General features: G+C 37.2%; 1 protein-coding gene across 2 annotated transcripts in view; it reads right to left on the reverse strand.

The window, feature by feature from the left end:
• The window catches only part of Prcp (prolylcarboxypeptidase), a 70,881-nt gene that overhangs the window by 24,559 nt on the left and 25,463 nt on the right, over positions 1-20,859 (reverse strand). For both annotated transcript variants that reach the window (XM_013357698.4, XM_005323253.5), the window contains exons 2-3: positions 3,150-3,290; positions 504-605 (exon numbers count right to left, since the gene is read on the reverse strand). In XM_013357698.4, the coding sequence (XP_013213152.1) occupies positions 504-605; positions 3,150-3,290 (243 nt within the window). The remainder of the gene's footprint in view (positions 1-503; positions 606-3,149; positions 3,291-20,859) is intronic.

Genomic DNA, 20,859 nt, shown 5'->3' on the forward strand with positions numbered 1-20,859 from the left:
CCAGAGACAGGATTGATAATTAAAGCATATAATTTATAAAGCAGAATTGTTGACCTACACTTTTCAAATAATGAAAAGTCCCCTGCACTGTCTCTGCAGCCATAGAGTAAGATTGAGCTGATTGAAGCTGGCCTGGCACACTGAACTAAACTGGCTAACATCAGAAAGATAATAATATGACTTTAAAAGCCTCAATCCCAGAGGTGGGATTGTAGCTCAGTGGTAGAGAACTTGCCTAGCATGTGTGAGGCACTGGGTTCTCAGCACCACATGTAAATAAATAAACTAAAGGTCCATCAACAACTAAAAAAATTTTTTTTTAAAAGCCACAATCCATTCAAATCGTACTGAAAAAGAAAAGATTAAGCACAAATTCTTAAGATTTCAGGTAGCTCAAGTCAAAACCACCTTATTATTATATTAACATATAATGAGCACATAAGTAGGACATGTAAGTAAAAAATGTTCCTAACTTTAAACTTCAAAGCAAAACATATATTTACCTGGAATGAGTTGTTGCCAAAGGGCAGGGACTCTCCATAATATCGATGTTCAGCAAACACTAACATAGCTTTCAGTTCCTCAGCCACATCCCACATGAACCCCTAGGAAAAGTTTACAAATCACAAGATAAAATCAGGACTCACTGAAACTTTTACAAACCCTATGAAATAGATGTTAAACCAGACCAGAAGGAGCTCTCTAAAAAGTTTCATAATTTATGTTTCTTCTACAGATAAATGACATAATTGCTGTTTCACTATTGAACGCTGTGTTAGAGTGAAACAATTAAAACCAACCCCAGGTTGCTCACCTACTAGTCATTCCAATTTTCCTTATCCTGAACCTCTCATCCTAGAATCAATATTAGGTCTCAAATAATCTTCAAATTGCAGTAGGCACCATATATTCTGGGAAAGAACTCATGGTATCAAAGTCAGACACTAATCACAGTCATTTATACCATATAAGAGAAAATAGGACAAATAAGCATACTAATCCCCTAGGGAGTATTATATTAATTTGATTTATTGGAAAATAAATAATAGATAACAATAGCTGATATTAACTGAGTAAGTTTATATTTCAGGCCCTGTTCTAAACATTTCCTATGTATTCACTTAATTATCAAAACGAACAAGAAACAGACACTTTGATTTTACAGACAATACAGAGATACAAGACTAGAAATAAGCCTTGATATTGACACAGCTAGTAAGTGTCAGAAACCAGATTCAAATATAGGCTGCCTGGCTGCAGAACATCATAATTAGGTGCTGTTAGACATCCTGCCTCAGCGTCTATGGCTACTCATTTATCCCTCTCTGCCTTTTTCACTGGCCTCAGTGGTAGCCTCAGAATCCTTCTCAACAAAGCATTCCAGGCAGGCATAGATGGACTCCATTAAACATGATTAAAATGAATTGTCATCCCTAATGCACAGTGTTACTTTTTAATGAGTTGCCACTCCCTAATAAGAACTAAGAACTTTGTCTTTGGTTGTTTTGATCAATAAGCAAACAATTAAAAGAGCTGCATGTATGTGAGGATGGAGAACTTAATGAAACACCTGGGATGGTGTCAGTAGCCCCACCATTCTCTTTGAAGGACCCACTCATTCCATGCCTCATGTCTACAGATCCTGCCCACATACAACTTGTGCATATTCCCCCCCTGCCTGTCCCAACCTGTCAATACTCTCCTTCCACACTGCTGGGCTAGGCCTAGATCTCTATTACTGTGCTGCAAGATTTGCTTATGTGAGTCTTACCCTCAAGACTGTGTCTTAAGAGTAAGAATCGGAGATGGGGTTATGGCTCAGTGGTAGAGCACTTACCTAGTATGTGAAAGGTACTGGGTTTGATCCCCGGCACCATATAAAAAATAAAATAAAGGTATTAAAAAAAAAGAGTAAGAACCATCTATCAGAATACCCAGATTTCTGTGGAGTTGACCTTGGGCTTCAAGAGGAAACAATTTACTTGAACTGATTCACAATGTAATAAGCATTTCTCTGCATCTGCACCAGAGGTATATTTTTCAAATGAGGTGCACATACTTTATTAACATTATGTGCCTACAAATTTTATCTTATTTAGTCTTCATAACTCTATGCCCTAGATATTTTTATTGTACCCATTTAATAGATGAAAAACTGAAGCACAAAATAAGAAACTTTCCCAAAATAAAATAGTAAAGTGACAAAATCAGAATTCAAATCTTGTCAATCTGGTTGAAGGTTTCACTCTCTATCACTATACTACACTGCCTATTGAAAAAGGAACATCTAAAAGTGAGGAAGATGTCTGGGACTAGGAAATTTAGGGTATACCCTTCCAAGAGCTGCCTCTAGTCAGTTCTCCAGAACTGTTCTTGGCACTTCTGAGGATAGGAATCCCCAAGCAAACCTCAGGTTCTGCTCCAGTTTCTAACAAGCAGTAGAGTCTGGTGGAGGAAGCAATAGCTACCTGCCTACAATACAGGAGAACAGGAGCTAGGAAAATCTGAATGAAAGTTGCCCTGTGGCCTTGGCACAAAAAGGGCAGTCACAGATAAGAAAAAGAGACAAGGCAGCAGCCACTGTTCCACAGAATCTGATGGAAAGGAAGTCCTGCTCTCATTGATCATTCGTCTGAAAAAAAAAAAAGTCATTCCAGGATCTCATTTCTCAGGGAATTATTTCATTTTCGACAAACATATTTAGATTCTTATTCCTAAGGAAACAGTCATCAATGAGGAATGCAGTAACAGTATAATTAGTTCTATATCTTTACTTTAAATTCAATGCAATTTATTTCAACGAACATTTACTGGGATCTTCTGAGTACTAGGAACCATGCCAAATACTGGAATTGGAGATGATAACGATTATTACACTACTTTGTAATTAAAAAAAAAAAGTATTTCATTGTTTTCATTTGTAATTCTTTAAAACTAAACATGAAGCCTTCTTGGCTATCTATAGTTATTCTTTTGTGAACTGCCTGTCCATGTATTTTTGCTATTTTTCCATTATGTTATTATTAAAAAGAACTTTACAGTTAAGAAAGGTAGTCCTTGGTCATTTTACTGCAAAACAATTTTTTTGTAGTTTATCATAATAAAAGGCAAATTGTTTGAGCAGAGGAATTTTACAAATCTGCACATACCGTGTTATTACAAAACCAAACAATGTCCCCTTCGTTACCAGTGTAGAAAAGTATCGATCCACCATCTTTATCCCAGTGTTTGTCAGCTAGCAGGTACCGCTGTTTAAAAGTTTTCATGTTATTAAATCCAAAATGATCAACCTATGATAAAAACAAAGCAGACACAAGACATATTTCAAAGGAAAGTAATTAAATGATATCGATATAACAGTAATTAATTTTTCCATTTAAATAAAACTAGACTACAAAAATAATAAAACCTTAAACTTACTTGGTTTATTATTAATGGTAATATTGATGTTGCTATTTTGAGATTCTTTTCTCAAAACAAAACAATATTTATTATTGGTGGTCATGATTTTCAGTGTAAAAGAAAAGATAAAATTATAAAATCAAGTAGTTACTTTAAAAAAAAATAATGTTGAGCTGGATCTGGAGCTCAGTAGCAAAACTCTTGCATGCACAAGGTCCTGAGTTCAGTCCCCAGCACCACAAAATAATAATATTAAAATTGAAATAGAAACATAAGCCCACTATTTTTCTTTTACTGAATTTTTAATTGACAAAACATATTTATAGTGTACAACATGATGTTTTGAAATATGTGTACATTGTAGAATGGCTAGACTGAGATAATTAACATAAGCATTATGTTACATACTTGTTTCTGTGGTGAGAATACTTAAAATCTACTCTCTGAACATTTTCAAGCATACAATATATACCATTATTTTTCAAAGTACACATATTCCTTACTATCTGAATTTTCATTATCCAAACTTTCAATATCAAAATTCAAGCACTACATAGACCATTGAAAAGGTCTATAAACACTATTACTATAGTATTAATAGACATTCCAAGTGCCAGGACTTTGGTGTCTAATACCATTCTAAGTAAAAGGAACTAGAGCTTATTAGTACTGTGACTGATTGACATCTGGAAAAAGAATTTACAAGATAAGCCTACACATCTTGCTGGGCAAATAAACAAAGAAGTGCTCAAAAATTAATAGAGTTACATTAACAGACATAGGAGCTAATTATAAGAGACTATCACTGGATAACATTTTAATAAATTGAACATAAAACAAACTGAACATTAAAAAAAGTTGATTGAAACATTCAGTTCAAGGAAATCCATTAATAGTGCATACCAATATTAAAAAAAGAATCAAGGAAAAAATTCATTTGCCACCATTTAAAGTAAAGTGTTGAGTAAATCAATCCTTTACTTTTAAATAGGGAATTAATAAAGAAAATATTCAACATTTAATCTTCCTTTGTAAAATAATTATATTTTAGGGTACCAAAAAGTCCCAGTTGGTAGAGAAGAGCTGTTTAATCAAATTTCACTTAGTGTAGAAGGAATGACAAAATTAGAAAAAAATTACACTTCTGCAAAGTTACTGATTCAGGTAAGAATTATCAATTGGTGTTAAAAGCATTAGGAGAATGGGTAATAGGAAAATGAATATTCATACAGTGTCAAAGTAATACCACTTTGTTACGAGGGGAAAATGCAACTTTACAAGGACCGGGCTGTCAACCTTAATCTGGAAATGGATGTTAGCAGCACTAATGTTGGGCAGGCAAGAGTTAAGTAACTTCTCATGTACACAACAGGAAACACATATCAACCATGATATACATTCTTGCCAAAAATATTCAGTTTGCTTTTTAATCTAAACTTGGGATCTAATGACCAGGTTCCAGGAAATGTAGAGGGTAGAAGAGTTAAAATCTGAAATCTGACAAATCCCAAAGTGGAACATTTTACAGGACAATGGCAAGGCAATATGGAAAAGAAACAGTTTTAGATTAAGTGAATTTTAAGGAGCATAATAACCAGATGCAATGCACTATCCTTGATTGGATACTAATTTGAACAAATAAGATATAAATGATAATATAAAGAAAATTGTGTTGATTTGTATATGTACAACGTATTAGACCATTCTAAAGACTTTTTAGGAGTGATCATATTATTTTGGTTACATAAGAAAATGTTTTTATTTTTTACAGTTGTACATTGATAGATTTAAAGGTAGAATGTCAAACTCTGTTTACTGGAAAATATTTCAACATAAAAAAGTAAAGTGAACTTAAAGGAATTAAAGTTTATTCCAAAAGAGGGAAAAAAAAACATACAAGATACTGAGACTTTATAGGACACATAATACAAAATGTGTTGAAAAGATAAAATAATTATAAACTTAAGTTGAACTTCAGATATATTTTGTGAAATTTTTCTTACCTTTTGAGATTTTTATTAACTGGCTATTTTACATCTAATTATCAAATCCTATAACATGCTAAGACTGGTGGTGCAGCTATTTGAATTTATGGAATTACCCTGAGCCACTGAGCCTTAGCATCTTGGAGGCTGAACTCCTCAGTGCTATGAAGGGGCCGCAGTGAGAATGCAAGCCCTTGTCTGGAGCTCCTGAAGGCTGCTGTTGCAGCACTGCGCCAGCCTCCCTGGAGCAAGGACTGGTTCTGACCTACCTAGACCCTGCAAGACATCTCTAGATCATTCTAAAACAGATGAGGCTCCCTGCACACGCGTGCACACACACACACACACACACACACACACACACACACACACACACACCACACATCACAGGTCCCAAAATATAAATATCTCAAATCTACACCAAACTCTGCTTACTTACTGATCTCTATGATCTGATCACCATACATTGTCTTAAGGTACAAGTTATTCTAATCTCAAGATGCCTACTTCTTAAGATCTAAAATCAATAAATGGTATGGTATCAAACTAAAAAGCTGCTTCACAGCAAAGGAAACAATCAAGAACATGAAGAAAGCGCATTTAATATGGGAGAAAATCTTCGCCACCTGCACCTTAGATAGTGCATTAATGTACATTAATCTCCAGGATATATAAAAAAAACTTAACACCAAATAAATAAATAAATAACCAAATCAATAAATAAGCAAAGGGATTCAACAGACACTTCACAGAGGAAATATGAATGATCAACAAATATATGAAAAAATGTTCAACATTTCTAGCAATTAGAGAAATGCAAATTAAAACTACACTGAGATTTCATCCTACTCCAGTCAGAATGGCAATTATCGAGAACACAAGTACAATAAATATTGGTGAGGATATGGGGGGAAGGTACACTCATATATTGCTGGTGGGATTGCAAATTGGTGCAATCGTTTTAGAAAGCAGAATGGAGATTCCTCAGAAAACTTAGAATGGAACCACCAATTAACCCAGTCATCCCATTCATGAGCATATACATGAAGGACTTAAAATCAGCATACTATAGTGACACAGCCACATAAAATACTTCATAGCAGCTCAATTCACAATAGCTAAAATACATAACCAAGCTAGGTGCCATTCAAAAGATGAATGGAATGGATAAAGAAAATGTAGTATATATACACAATGGAAACATTACTCAGCCACAAAGAAGAATGGCATTTGCCAGTAAATGGATGGAATTGGAGACTATCATGCTAAATGAAATAAGCCAATCCCCAAAAAACAAAGGCCAAATGTTCTCTCTGATATGCAGATGCAAATACACAATAAGGAGTTGGGGAAGAATAGAAGTTCATTGGATTAGACAAAAGGGAATGAAGGGAAGAGAGAAAAAATGGGAATAGGAAGGACAGAATGAATAGGACTTTCCTATGTTCATATATGAATATACAATCAGTGTAACTCCACATCATGTATGGCCACAAGAATGGGAAGTTATACTCCATCTATGTATAATATGTCATAAGATACTCTGCTGTCATATATATCTAAAAATAACAAATAAAAAATTTTTGAAAGATGACTACTTCTCAGGAAAATAAGCAATTCATATAGACTAGGTATATAACAATGATGCCCATGTCCTATATATCCCCCCCATTACATCCTTTAATTTACTTAATCACTCATTCAACCAGCATGTATTAACTTTCTTTCTGGGACAAGGGCTGGGATAAAAAATGAGACAAACAGGTTGAACCATAATCCCTGCATTTCACTTAAACTGATTCAACTACACCCTCTCAAAAATAAAAGAGAACAAAAGAACCAGTGAAGGGAAAGGCATACAAGTGATTCCACAGGTTTCCACTAAAGTAGTGTAGTGGTTCTCATCTGAGGTCCTAGGGCAGGCAGCATCTGAATCACCTGGGAACTTGCTAGAACTGCAATGTCTATGGCTGAATCTCAGACCTACTGAATCTGAAACTGTGAGGGTAGAACCCAGTGAGCTGTGCTTTAACAAGCTCTGCAAATGTTTCTGATAATACAGGTGAAATTTTGAAAATCACCACATTAGAATAAGCACCAAAATAAGACATGAATTTGCTATCCTTTTCCTGGATCTAGATTCTAGTTATCAGAATAACTGTAATGCTGTAAGCATTTTGCTGTGCTGAATGAGTCTCTGGTGCTTAAAGATTTCAATTACCCCTCCACATACCTCCAATACAAGCTAACCGCATCATATGAACCTCAACAACAACAAAACACACACACACACACACACACACACACACACACACAATCTATTTCAAAAAGGAAGAAAAGATGGGCTATGTTAGATGTAAAGAACAGAGGTATGTACAAGGCTGTCTAACAAGAGGCCTTCCCTTGGGATAGCCAAAAATAATTTTGCCATAGTGACTTTCAAACCTAGCCTCCTCATAAAATGAGATATTGTTATAACCTTTAAAACCAGCCTACAAAGAATAACATTTGAATAATCCAGTCTGAAGATTTAGAATTTGAAAATGTGGTATGTGTTTGTATATGTCATGTTTAACATAAATAGTAGAATATTCCTGCCAGAGAAAAAGCTTCCACCTACAATTACAGGGACCACAGAAACTTCAGAACCAGAGTAAGCCAAGTTCCTTTGTATGACCTTAACTAAGGCACTCCTGCTCCTAGGAATCAGTCTTAATCTTTAAGACTGGGGAAAAGAGGGAGGAATCTTCTTATGGTAGAAAGAAAGCAAGTTTTAGAGTTAACAGACCCAACCCCGAATCTCTATCAGCTATAAGGCCAGGCAAGCCACTTAACCCTCCAAGCCCTGATGTCCTCCTAGATAAAATAAAGATAATAACCTAATTGAAAGAATTGCTGTGATAGAGAAAATGTACCTAAAATACCAAGTATAATTCTTGACATATAATAATTTCTCAATAAATGTTAGTTCTCCTTTCCAATGCATTTGCACACTAAAATGAATTACTTAGACAGTAAAAGGTAGTGATATTCTCTAGGGAATTACAGGTGGTATTCTTAGAATGTCAAAATCTCCTATTTTCTGAATGTTTCACCTAAATATTAAACAACTGGAAATATACAGTGAAATGTCCTTTATACAACATGAATTTATGGAATTTTCTTGGCTCCCTCCCACCTTCGGGGCTACTAACTTCCAGCTATATTTACTCTAGTTTTCAATACCTAATGGTCAGGCACACAAGGGGCAGTGTGCCCTCTGCTGTTCAGAACTGAGACCCACATGACACTTCCAGTTCTGGGCTCCTGAATAGAGACTGTATAAATCACAACAGGACAGAGTTTTCGAAACTGTTTGGTCTGTATTGCTCAACTGAGGAAACTGGGCTCAAAGCAATCATGACTTGCCAAGGTCAAAGCAGAGCAGGAATTTTAAATTACTTTTGTAGTTTTGTTTATTGAAATAATCAAAATATATAATAGAGCTACAAAAGCAATATAAACATGACCTCAGAAAGGAAGTACACCTCTAGTTATGCACAGCAGTTTTTTCTAGAATATGGTCTAAGAAATTTTAAATTTTAAAAGATGCTTCCCTCATTCACTATATGTAGGAGAAATGAATCTGTGAAATTGGGTAGGCAAGAAGAAAAAAAGAGAACATCTCTTAAATAAAAATGTAGCATGGCAAAAATAATTTGGATTTTTAAACTGCAAAAGAATAAAGATCACACCCAGAAAAACTATCAGCCTATCAGCCAGTCTAGGTGACAATTTGGGGGCAGTGAGGGTAAGAGAGAATAACACAGAATACCCACTACATGCTGGCACTGCTTGATGCAGATTACTTGGCCAGCCCATCACTGAGGGGCATTTTCATAACATCAGTGTTAAAATAAGGATGCTGACACTCAGAGAGGTCAGATAATTTGTTTAAAGTAACATAACTAATAATAACATGCTCTTCACATCAACCCAATCCTGCTTCTGACAAAACTCAAATCTGAAGCCAGGCGCAATGGTGCATGCCTGTAATCCCAGCTCTTGGGAGACTGAGGCAGAAAGATCACAAGTGCAAGGCCAACCTGGGCACCTAGTGAGACCCTGACTCAAAACAAAATAAGAAGGACTGAGGATGTAGCTCAGTGGTAGAGCTTCCCTGGGTTCAATCCCAGTATGGTGAAAAAGAGAAAAAAAAAAACAAAAAACAAAAAACACTGCTCTTCACTACAACATGCTGTTGCAGATCAGGCTGACAACCAACTTCAGCCTTCAGCAGGAGACATGAGAATATCTTTCTCCTAAGTTCGAAATATGATGGTCACAACCATCAGCCACTTACTAACAGTTACACTACAAAATAACATGGAATACTGGTGTTTTCACTGACCTGGCTCAATAATCACTACTATACTACTATTTTTAACTTATTTAATTAGACCACTGATAAAAACCAAACCACACTGAGATAGTGCATGCCTGTAATCCCAGCGGTTTGATAGGCTGAGGCAGGAGGATCACAAGTTCAAGGCCAGCCTCAGCAATTTAGTGAGGCTCTAAGCAACTTAGTGAGACCCTGTCTTAAATAGAAAATAAAGGGGCTAGAGATATGAACCTCAGTGGTTAAGCACCCCTGGGGTTCAATACCTGGTACAAAAAAAATACCCTCACTTTACAGTTGGTTATTTAGGCACCCAGATAAATAATAATAGAATAATAATTAGCTATGAGAAATTTTACTATATATATGAAAAGTATACTCAAAAGATATGGAGGACAAAAACCTGCAACCGTCATCCTAAGATGTTGAAATGAAAAAAGAGCATCTCACACTCATTTGATGTGTGTTCCCAAATATAGAGCAATAATGTTTCTGGACAAGTTCCATCTCCCCTGAAGGTGGGGACACATTAGTGTTGGAAGGATACAAGTTCTCAAAGAAGGAATCAAAACCTAGAAGGATAAAGAGGTTGGACAGGCTTTAGGGTCATACATGGAGAATGGTGGGAGTGGAGAAGTGGATCTTGCTAAGTTCTCCCTTACACAAAGACAGCATCCCAGCTAAAACAAGATCAGAGAGAAAAACCATATCTTATGAGTCAAATCCTTGGCTGCATGGGTGATCCCCTGTTATTTTCACTTTATTATATCAAAAACCTGCCCAAATGTTTTACCTTTATTCATCTGTACAATGAGGATACAGGAAGTTTTGGAGACTAAACTTGAATTACAGAGGAAACTGTATCCCTTGATGATAATCTGGTGGTGGCAAAGATAGTGATTACAAGTCCCTCTAAGAGGAAGATGAGTCCAAAAAACAGGAATTGTCCTTCCCTTTTCTTCATTGCCAACCCTACAAGTTTAATTCTTGTTTGTTTGTTTTGGTGCTAGAGATTGAACCCAAGGCCTCATGCATACTAAGCACATGCTCTACCACTGAGCTACACCCCCAGCCCTATTTTCTACTTTAAAAGTAAGGCAGAAGTTTCCTCAGAAATGCTCTTCCAATGAAACCATTTTTCTATGTAATGAGACAATATTCTTGTATTTCTGTGGGAGACCAACCTTACACGTGACTGAGTCACACTCCCCGGCTGGGTGCTGAGGCACTCAGTCACAGAAATATGGCAGAGCTTTCCCCACCCTTCTTGGGTTTGAGGGTCGGTGTCTCGTATATGGGTGTGTCTTGCTACAGCCCCATGGGTGAAACTATGCTCACATGTTTCTTTGTAATATAACCCCTTTCCCTGTTTAGGATAGAATCTTCCATTCAAATGAGGTCAGAGGAGCCGTCACAGTGACCCCAAAGAAAAAGGTATTTGTGTCTCTTGTGTAGTTATTTTGCACAGCCCAGTCAGCCCAGTTTTACTGGAGTGACCCCTGAGCTTTTTAGTCTCGAGAACAGAAACCCAACATATTTCCTTTCTCCTATACTATATTCTAGTAACATGCCCAAATCTTAAAAAGGAGACAAATAGAAATAAAATATTTGTTGAGAATGGAAATGCCAAAAGTGTGTGTGTGGGGGGGGGGGTTGAGGGAGAGTCCATCATGGAAAAATTTAGCAATCCAGCCTCCTGTACTTATAAATGGATAAAAGCCAAGATGACAATAGTTACCACAATGCCCTTGTACATGACAGATATATCATAAATGATTATTGAAATAATAAAGTTCTAAATCAATGGTATGAGGTCCCTTTTTAATGTTAAAATTTCATAGGCATGTTATATTTTAGAAGCTTGTGCTTGATAAAATATGAGAAGCCATTATAAATTCTACAGTGGTATAAATAGCATCTAATTACATTTGTAAAACAGTATCTACTTGGTAGGAAAATGGATTCAAACATCATCTTCAATAACTGTAGTGCTCAGTAACTTTAATCAGTTACTGTGAGACCCAGATGGGGAATTACTTCTAAATTTCCAAAATGCCATGAGGTCAAAATACCCTCTGTTCTACTGCTAAAATCAGAGATTCCCTTGGAAATGCCTAAAATATTCCAGTATGGTAAGAAATAACAAGTTTCATCAAACAACAGTTAAGAGTTTCATCAGAAGATTCTGACATCATCTGGTGGCTGAACACTTCTTCAAGAACACCATGCGGTCAATAACAGCCCAAAGTTCAGGAAGCTTTGCAGCACTAGAATTACCTGACCACAGCTTACCATAAGCTCTGGCCTTGAAGTTCTGCTGATATGATAAAATACATCAATTTTAGGAAATATGATGCCATCAGAGGGCGCTCTTGTATAAATAAGTAGTGAAGTGAGTGGGCCTGTTAAGTTTTAAATTAGATCTCAAGTTTTAAATTAGATCGAAAAATTTAAGACAGCATGGAAATGTAGATGACAAAGTCAAACTCTTGAATAAAAGAAAGGAACGCAGAAATGCCAGTTATATTAAGCATTTACTAAATATACATTCCCATCACTGAAATATGGCAGTCATTTCCCTTCTTTTTAAATTAAGGGTTCAAGATGTATGTAAATGTTAGAAGTCAGAACAATGGTTACCAGTGCAGCAGGGAAGTGACTCTAAAGAGAAGGAGAGGATTCGGGAGTTAGGATGGAACATTTCCCTATATTACAATAAAATAGTTGATAAAGAGATTTATAGACATTCAAAATTTCAATTAAGAGACTTTTATAACATACATGTTTACATTTCTATTTAACTATACAATCACACATATATTGTACTGAAACATGCCAGTATTATTTTTTTTATTTAAAAATATTTATTCAGCACTCATTAAATTGTAGGCAACTTAGTAAGAAACAGTTTCATCAAGTTCTGAACAAAAATCACACAAGGGTACAGGAGGTATATGGTTTAGCAGGGAAAGAGATGGGAGATAAAATTATTCATCAGGCTGCCAACAGACTTAAATGAAATTTTTTCTGTAAAAAGAAACCTAACTGAAACTGAAATTGTTTCTCTAAACCAATAGTGAATGCAACAGGATGACCAAAAACAGACTTAACAAGGAAAGGACTTCTGTACGTCTGTCCACTGCTAAGTCATCAGTGACTAGAACAATGCCAGAAATATAGAAGACTAATGAACAAGTAGAGAATGAATGCATGCATGCATTCTGGCTGTGCAACTGACAAAGAGACCCAACACAACTTCAGAGCCCACCATGAGCTGAAACAATGAAAACAGAGAGCAAAGTTCCCAGGATCAAGTTTGTGCAGGTTGGTTTATTCTGTGGGTCTGTTACTGGCTTTGGAAGAGTTGCAGAACAGTAATTGGATGTGCCTTTTGCAAACTAGTAGATCACATGCCTTAAGGAAAAACCAAACCTAAAATCTAAGGCCGACCAGTAATTGTCGGTATTCCCAGACTGCTGAAGAAGTAGGAACTGCATGCTCTGTGCTGCAGGTAGAAACAGGGAAATGAATAAATATCTACAAATAATACAGACAGAATGCCAGTTTGTGGGCAGGGAAGAGGACCAATCCAAACTTTAGTAAAGTATGTGACCCAAAAATATACTTGACCTTGTGACAGGATTAAAGTCAAAGATTTTAAGGCTGGAAATTATTTAAATTCTAGCTTTCAGTCACAGCAGAGTAATTTTACCTGAAAAACAGTGTTCTTTATCATATCATAATGGTTCATTAGCTGCTTAATAGTGCTTAGTGAATCCAAATATGCTGTAAAATATTGATTTGACCTATATATTTTATATTCTCCTATTTTATTAAATATGAATGTTTCTATGATCAATTGCTCTGAATGTTATTTTTAAAATTTTTTTAGGTGTGGTTGGACACAATACCTTTATTTTATTTTTTTATGTGGTGCTGAGGATCGAACTCAATGCCTCGCACGTGCTAGGTGAGTGCTCTACTGCTGAGCCACAACCCCCAACCCTTGAATGTTTCTATACATGCAAAATATTCTCCATATACCACATCTTCTGAGAGATGAAGGCTGGCACGTGTCAGAATGAAAAAAAAGATAAAGACACCTCCATACACACCCCAAAGCCCACACCAGATTTCTCATATACAGGAGCTCAGACCTGTGATACATGTAACTTTCAATCCAAACTTGCATACATATTTTCCTTCTCCTGCAGAGAGCTGTGATAACTTCCCCAAACTTCTCCTTTCCATCTGAGAAATCCCATCTAATACTATGTTTCCTATATAAAACTATTTCTAAGATCCTCATAACCCTGCATATGCCCTGGTTCAATCTCCTCTTACAGATGGTGTGTTCAGAATTGAGAACAATATATAACATATGGTCTGATGAAATGTCTTGTTCACTATTTGCCAGGAAAAAAAAAGGTAGTAAATATGTTTATAGACAAAGTTCCACAACAGCAATTCCTTTATATTGAGTCAGGGAAGGTGGAATGGGTTGAAGAACATTCTCCCCAAAATTTGTATCTTTCATGGACTGCCAAATAGAAACTTATTTAGAAATAGAGTTACTACAGATATAATTAGTTAAGATGAGGTCATGCTAGAGTAGGGCCCTTAATCCAATATAACTTATAAAAAAAAATAAAAGAGACATAGAGACAAGCACAGAAAGGAAAATGTCATATGAAGACACAATGTGCAAACGGAAGATGTTCGTGTAACAATGGAAGGAAAGGTTGGAGTCATGTGATACAAGTCAAGAAATGCCAAGAACTACCAGTGGCCACCAGAAGCTTCAAGAGAAACACGAAACAGATTCTCCCTCCAAGTTCCCAAGAAGGAAACAATCCTGCTGACACCTTGATTTTGGGCTTGTAGCCCCCAAACTGAAAGAATAAATTTGTGGTTTTAAATGACATAGCTTGTAGTTCTTTGTTACAGAGCCCAAAGAAACTAATAAAGAAGTTATCTCCACGGAGGTGGCATTGGAGCTAAAGCCTGAAGGAGCCAGCCAAGGAAAGAAGTCTAAAATAAAGAAACTGAAAACATAAAAGCCCATGCCAAGCATGATGGTGCATATCTGTAATCCCAGAGACTTGGGAGGCTGAAGCAGGAGGATGGCAAGTTTGAAGCCAGCCTCAGCAACTTAGCAAGATTCTGTCTCAAAATAAAAAGAGCTGAGGATACAGTTCAGTGGTAGAGTGTCCCCATGTTCAATCCCCATTACTGAAGGAATAAAGAAAGGGAAGAAGGGCAGGGCAGGGAAGGGAAGGGGAGGAGAGGGGAGGAAGGGGTTGGAAAAAGATGGACCCAGATTCTAGAAAGGGTTTGACAGAAATGAGACCAAAGTGTCTAGAACATGATAAACAAAAAGACTAACATGGAATGAGGTTGAGAGCTAAGCAGTATATAATAGGGAATTTGAATTTAATCTTAATGGCAATGGGAATGAGTTTTAAGACTTATTCTGATCAGTTTCAAGAAGATACCTTTGGCAATTTCTGAGAAAGATGACTTGTAGGAATTTTAAAAAGAGAAAGAAAGGAAAAAAAGGAAAAGAAAGGGAGAAGAATAAATGCAATATTATAGAAAGGCCCAGGAGGAAGATGATTACAAGAATAATAAGCCAGCTGGGTGCAATGGTGCACGCCTGTAATCCCAGCAGCTCAGGAAGCTGAGGCAGGAGTCTCACAAGTTCCAAGCCAGTCTCAGCAACTTAAGCCCTAAGCAACTTAGCAAGATATTGTCACTAAATAAAAATATAAAAAAGGGATAGGGATATGGCTTGGTGGTAAAGTATCTCTGGGTTTAATCCCAGGTACCAAAAAAGAAGAAGCAGCAGCCAGATTTCAAACAAAGGCTTCCTCAATTTCTATATAGAAAGCAATGTTTATTAACCAAAATCAAAATACACCCAATAAATAACACAATGAAAAAGGACCCAGTGTATGACATCACCAGTATTCATTTAGCAGCAATCAACAGAAGGATGTCTTTTGAGCAGTGGCAGCCAACACTATCGCCCATTCATAAGTGATCATACAAGGCCCTGACTGTGGGCATTCTAAACAGACAAGGCCAAGGCCTTCAGGCCTTCAGTTCCAAGGCCTTCAGGCTCCCCCTAACATTTCACAGAAGTTTTGTTTTTGTTTGGTTTTGGCAGTACTGGTGATTGAAACCAGGGGTGCTCTATCACTGAGCTACATCCCCCAACCCTTTTTACTTTCTGTTTTGAGACAGGTTCTTGCTAAATTCCCTAGGCTGGCTTCAAATTTGCAATTCCCTTCTCTCAGCCTCTAGAGTAGCTGGGATTACAGGCATGCTTCCTGGTATCCAGCTTGATAGAAGTTAATAAAGTATATTCTTCTTTCATTCTTCTCCAAAACTGTTTAAAGAAATTGATAGAAAGAGATAACCTAATTGTTCTCAAACTTTTTGGTCCCTGTTCTATTCTGGTGAGACAAAAGACGGGGGTCACAATCTTCACCTGATTACTCTGATGAATTAATAAACTACTTTAAAAAAGAGAGAGTAGCATATCTGTTTTAGTCAGCTCTTTCACCACTGTGACCAAGAGACATGACAAGAACAATTTTAGAGGAGAGGAAGTTCATTTGGGGCTCACAGTTTTAGAGGTCTCAGTCCATAGACAATCAACTCCATTGTTCTATGCCTGAGGTACAGAACATCATGGCAGATGGGTGTGGTGGAGGAAAACTATTCAGGACATGGCACCAGGAAGCAGAAAGAGACTTCTGCACTCAGCAAAGATAAAATATAAGTTTCCAAGACATACCCACAATGACCCACTTCCTCCAGCCACAACCAACCTGCCTACAGTTACCACCCAGTTAATCTCTATCACAGGATTAATATAATGATCAGGTTAAGACTTTCATAAACCAATCATTTCATCTCTAAACTTTCTTGCATTGCCTCACATATGAGCTTCTGGGGGATACTTCATATCTAAACCATATCAACATCCAAGCATAATACTAAATCATAATGCTAAACACAAATCAGCCTCCTCCAGAGAGGACCTTCTGTAAGTCACACCACAAAAACCACTGAAACAGAAAACCTACAATGTTCTCTTTTTAGAGACTACTTTAAAATGAATGGTTTTTATTATATTGAAAAATACATAATTTTAAAAAATGAAAAAGTAAACTTTACAAAATCCACACATGAATAGCATCCACAAAAGGAAGCAACTGAAGAAAGTAATGCCTAAGCTTTTTCCTCCAGCATGAAATTTTCAATTCTGATTTCACTATATAAAATGGCCTCTAGGGATTTTTTATCATCATCTTAAAAACACAAACTACTCATTGTTTTGAGCACTGTAAAAAAGATAAAGGAAGGGAAAAGGATATCCTCAGCTGAAACCAAAAAGCTCAGAACAATAACAGCAAGTTCAAACGAGACCAAGTTGCTTCCTTTGATTACTTTCAGGTGCTGTTGCCTCTGCATTGCTGTAACTCACCAGAGCTAATGGGATGTGCAAAGAAATGAGTCAGTGGTCACACGCACTCAATGAAGAGTATTCTTGAGTACCCACCATGGCTGCAGTGCTAGAGATATGGCAATGAGCAAGCCCTCACAGTGCATACAGTCCAGTGACGGAACACAAGGAATGGACAACAAAGAAACAGACACACAAATTCTTAGGAACTACAATTGGGTACATTTTATTCTGATAAAAAAAAATAATAGAGGCAGACCTAATTTTAACAGGGTGGTAAGAGAAGGGACTTTAGAAAAAGCAATAGTTATTTAAGTTTTTAATCCTTCCAGCTCTCTCTCAGTGTAAAAAGCCCCCAGGAAGATTCTATTCAATGTCACTTCCTACCAAAGCATCCCTGCCTTTTTTGTGCCCCCAAGGTAATTTGAGCTTTTCAAATGTAGCCTTGCACTGTAGTTATTTACATATGCATGTCTTATATCTGCTACACTGTCACAAGATTCGAGACAGAAAGAGCCCTGTAAAAAATAAATTAGATTCTACAGATCACACCATGTGCATTATTCCTGCCTGCCCCTGGGATTAGTGTAGGGACTACACTAGGGCCTATGCATATTACCTCATCTATTCTTCACAGGAACTCTCTGAAGAGCACAGGCTGTGTTTTTGCTCACCATGCCATACTGCCTCCCCCTTTCTTGTTCATCTCTGTACCCCACAACACAAAACACCTGTACCCAGACCTTGCTCCCAAACCAGTGACTATTGATCTTCACTGAGGAAAAATGATATATCTATGTGATACCAGAAGACCAAGCAACCTCGGCTGGATGTAAGCTACACAGGCTAAGTCTGCTCCAAGATCCCGAGGCCACCAGAGAGACACTGTCACTTCAGGATGTATGAACAGATCCTGAAATTATCAAGTTAAAATTCAACTCAACTTTGAAAGGGCAGAAGAGCAGTAAACACTCTGACTAAAACTGGTCTTCCTCAGCAAGGACAGGGCCCTTTCCTCCTCCCAGCATGTCCCAAGTGCCTATTCTGTGTGCCCGGCTATGTTGGAAAAAAAGGATTAAAGGCACATTCTTTTTTTTTTTTTTTTCCCCAAGACACTTTGTTATTCTTAGATATACATGTAGAATATATTTTGACATATTTATACAAGCATGGAGTGTATCCTATTCTAATTGCTATCCCTGTCTTGTGGTTGTACATGATGTGGAGGCTCACTGTGACATATTCACATGTGTACATAGGAAAGTTGTGTCAGATTCATCCCACTGTCTTTTCTAATCCTATCCTCTCTCCCTTCCCTTCATTCCGCTTTGTCTAAAGCACGTTTTTAGTCTCAAGGAAACCATGGTCTTGTGGAGGAGACAAGTAAGCAAAGAAATTCCTCTGTACAAGGAGTACACATTATGAATGAAAGAACAAGGTATTTGTTAGAGCAGCATTTATTAGGAGACATAACCCAAGCAACTGGTGGTACCGGAGGCTGAAATGCCTATCCTAGGATCCAACCCATGTCCTCCCAATTTTATCTTCTATAACTCGCCCCTCTCCCACTTTGTATTTCAGAAATCCTCTGCAATAATGTGCTTTCTCAAGTCTTCAGCCTTCCTTTCATGAATTTCCTCCAACCTGGAATGCCTCTTCACTCATCTTCCTGCATCATCCTCCAGAAGTTTGCTCAAGTGTTGACCCCTCTAGAAAAACTTCCTAAACACCCCAAGCCCACAGTAGATTGCTCCTTCTCTCATCCCATCACAGCTCCCGTCACATAGTCATCACACTGTGTTACCATTGGTTTTAAAATTGGCTCAGTATACTGGAAAAAGCCCAGCTTTGTAGCCTGAAAGTCCTATGTCAAAATGCTAATTGTGCCATTTTTCCTACTAGATCACTTCCAGAAGCTTTCTCACATCCCTCAACTGCACACCCTTAATTCAGAAACCAGTGAGGAGCAGTGGGAGGTTAGAAAAGACAAACTGACACATATTTATTATATAAGTTTTAACATAAGAAGGATTTTTTGTAAGAAAGTTTCTTCAAAGCATGCAGGCTAAAGAACAAAGATCTGGGCAGCCCAATTATTAATCATCAATTTGCACTCATGACTCTTTACCCCCAGCAGCTGTTGTCTGAACTCAGGGTTCAGACTGATAGTCCAGTGGCATGCACAGAACCTCCTTTGAGCAGGGCGTCACCACAGCAACTGGGCAGTCTCAATGCAAGCCTTTGCCCAAAGGAGTTCCCAGTGCAGGCGCCTCCTGTCACCTGACAGTCAGAGACCATGATTCAAATTACCACTCCTGACACTCAACCTCAATCTCCTCATCTACAAAAGGGGTTATGAATGCCTTCCTTACCAGGTTGCAAAGATTCAAGTTAGTATATGTACAAGTCCCCATCATAGAAAAGGTTTAAAATTTGTTGAATTATAAACAATAACCTAATGATTGATAGCAACCAAAAATTTTATATTTTGGTATTAATAAAACACACACACAAAAGTATATTACAATCATGTTTATTTTCACATTTGGCATGTGATCCTGGAGAATCTAAAAAGCACTTTGATGATACATTTTCCCCAGGTACAATTTTGGCCTCATTAAGACAATAAAAATAATGTAACATAATCTTTAACGACAGGAGAAAAGCATTGCCACAAAGAATATAACCAAGCCAAACATGGTGGTACACTCCTGTAATCCCAGCCAAATCCTAGCAATTTGGGGGACTGAGGCAAGAGGATTGAAAGACTAATATAACTTGGCATCCTGAGTAACTTAGAAAGATCCTAAACAACTTAGTGGGACTCTGTCTCAAAATTAAAAAATAAAGGGTCAGGGATGTAGCTCAATGGTAAAACACCCCTGGGTTCAAACCCCAGTACCAAAAAAATAAAAATACAACCAAGAAAATATTCACCACAAAGGCTTATTTCACTAAAAAATAAATAAATAAATAAATAAACGGACAACAAAACAGCACATTCTGAGGCAAAATGACTCAGGGACAATACTTAAAGTTTGCTGCCATTACTTCCTACAGGACATTCCCTTTCTTTAAAGCTAATTCTACCAGCCAACAATGAGACAATAATTATAATCACTTGCAACTGGTGTGTTTTCATTCCATAAGGCTCAGATATCAGTTTCCATATTTAAAGTGGTTCTTCTAGTCATCCATAAAATAGATGAGTATTAAACAAGAGGTAAACCTTCCTGTGGCATCCTGCTTTGCTCTTAGAAACACAGCTGGGCACAGTGGTGCACACCTGTAATCTCAGTGACAGGAGGCTGAAACAGGAGGATTGCAAATTCAAGGCCAGCCTCAGAAACTTAGCATTTTCTCTGTACCTTCTCAAAATAAACAATAAAAAGGGCTGGAGAGGTGGCTCAGTTGTAGACCATCCCTGGGTTCAATTCCTAGTACTTGGGGAGGAGGAGACAAATCAGAAAACTTTAACAAGCCCTGCAATTGTATAAGCACATAAAACCTAGAAGGGAAAACAAAATGGTGAAGAGATAAAAAGCCTAAAGGAAACTACAGAGGAAGAAATCAATATGTATTACACCCATCTGCCCTTTCGAGTAAGGGGACCTTTC

Source organism: Ictidomys tridecemlineatus, chromosome 4, assembly GCF_052094955.1.
Source record: "Ictidomys tridecemlineatus isolate mIctTri1 chromosome 4, mIctTri1.hap1, whole genome shotgun sequence".
Taxonomy (NCBI): domain Eukaryota; kingdom Metazoa; phylum Chordata; class Mammalia; order Rodentia; family Sciuridae; genus Ictidomys; species Ictidomys tridecemlineatus.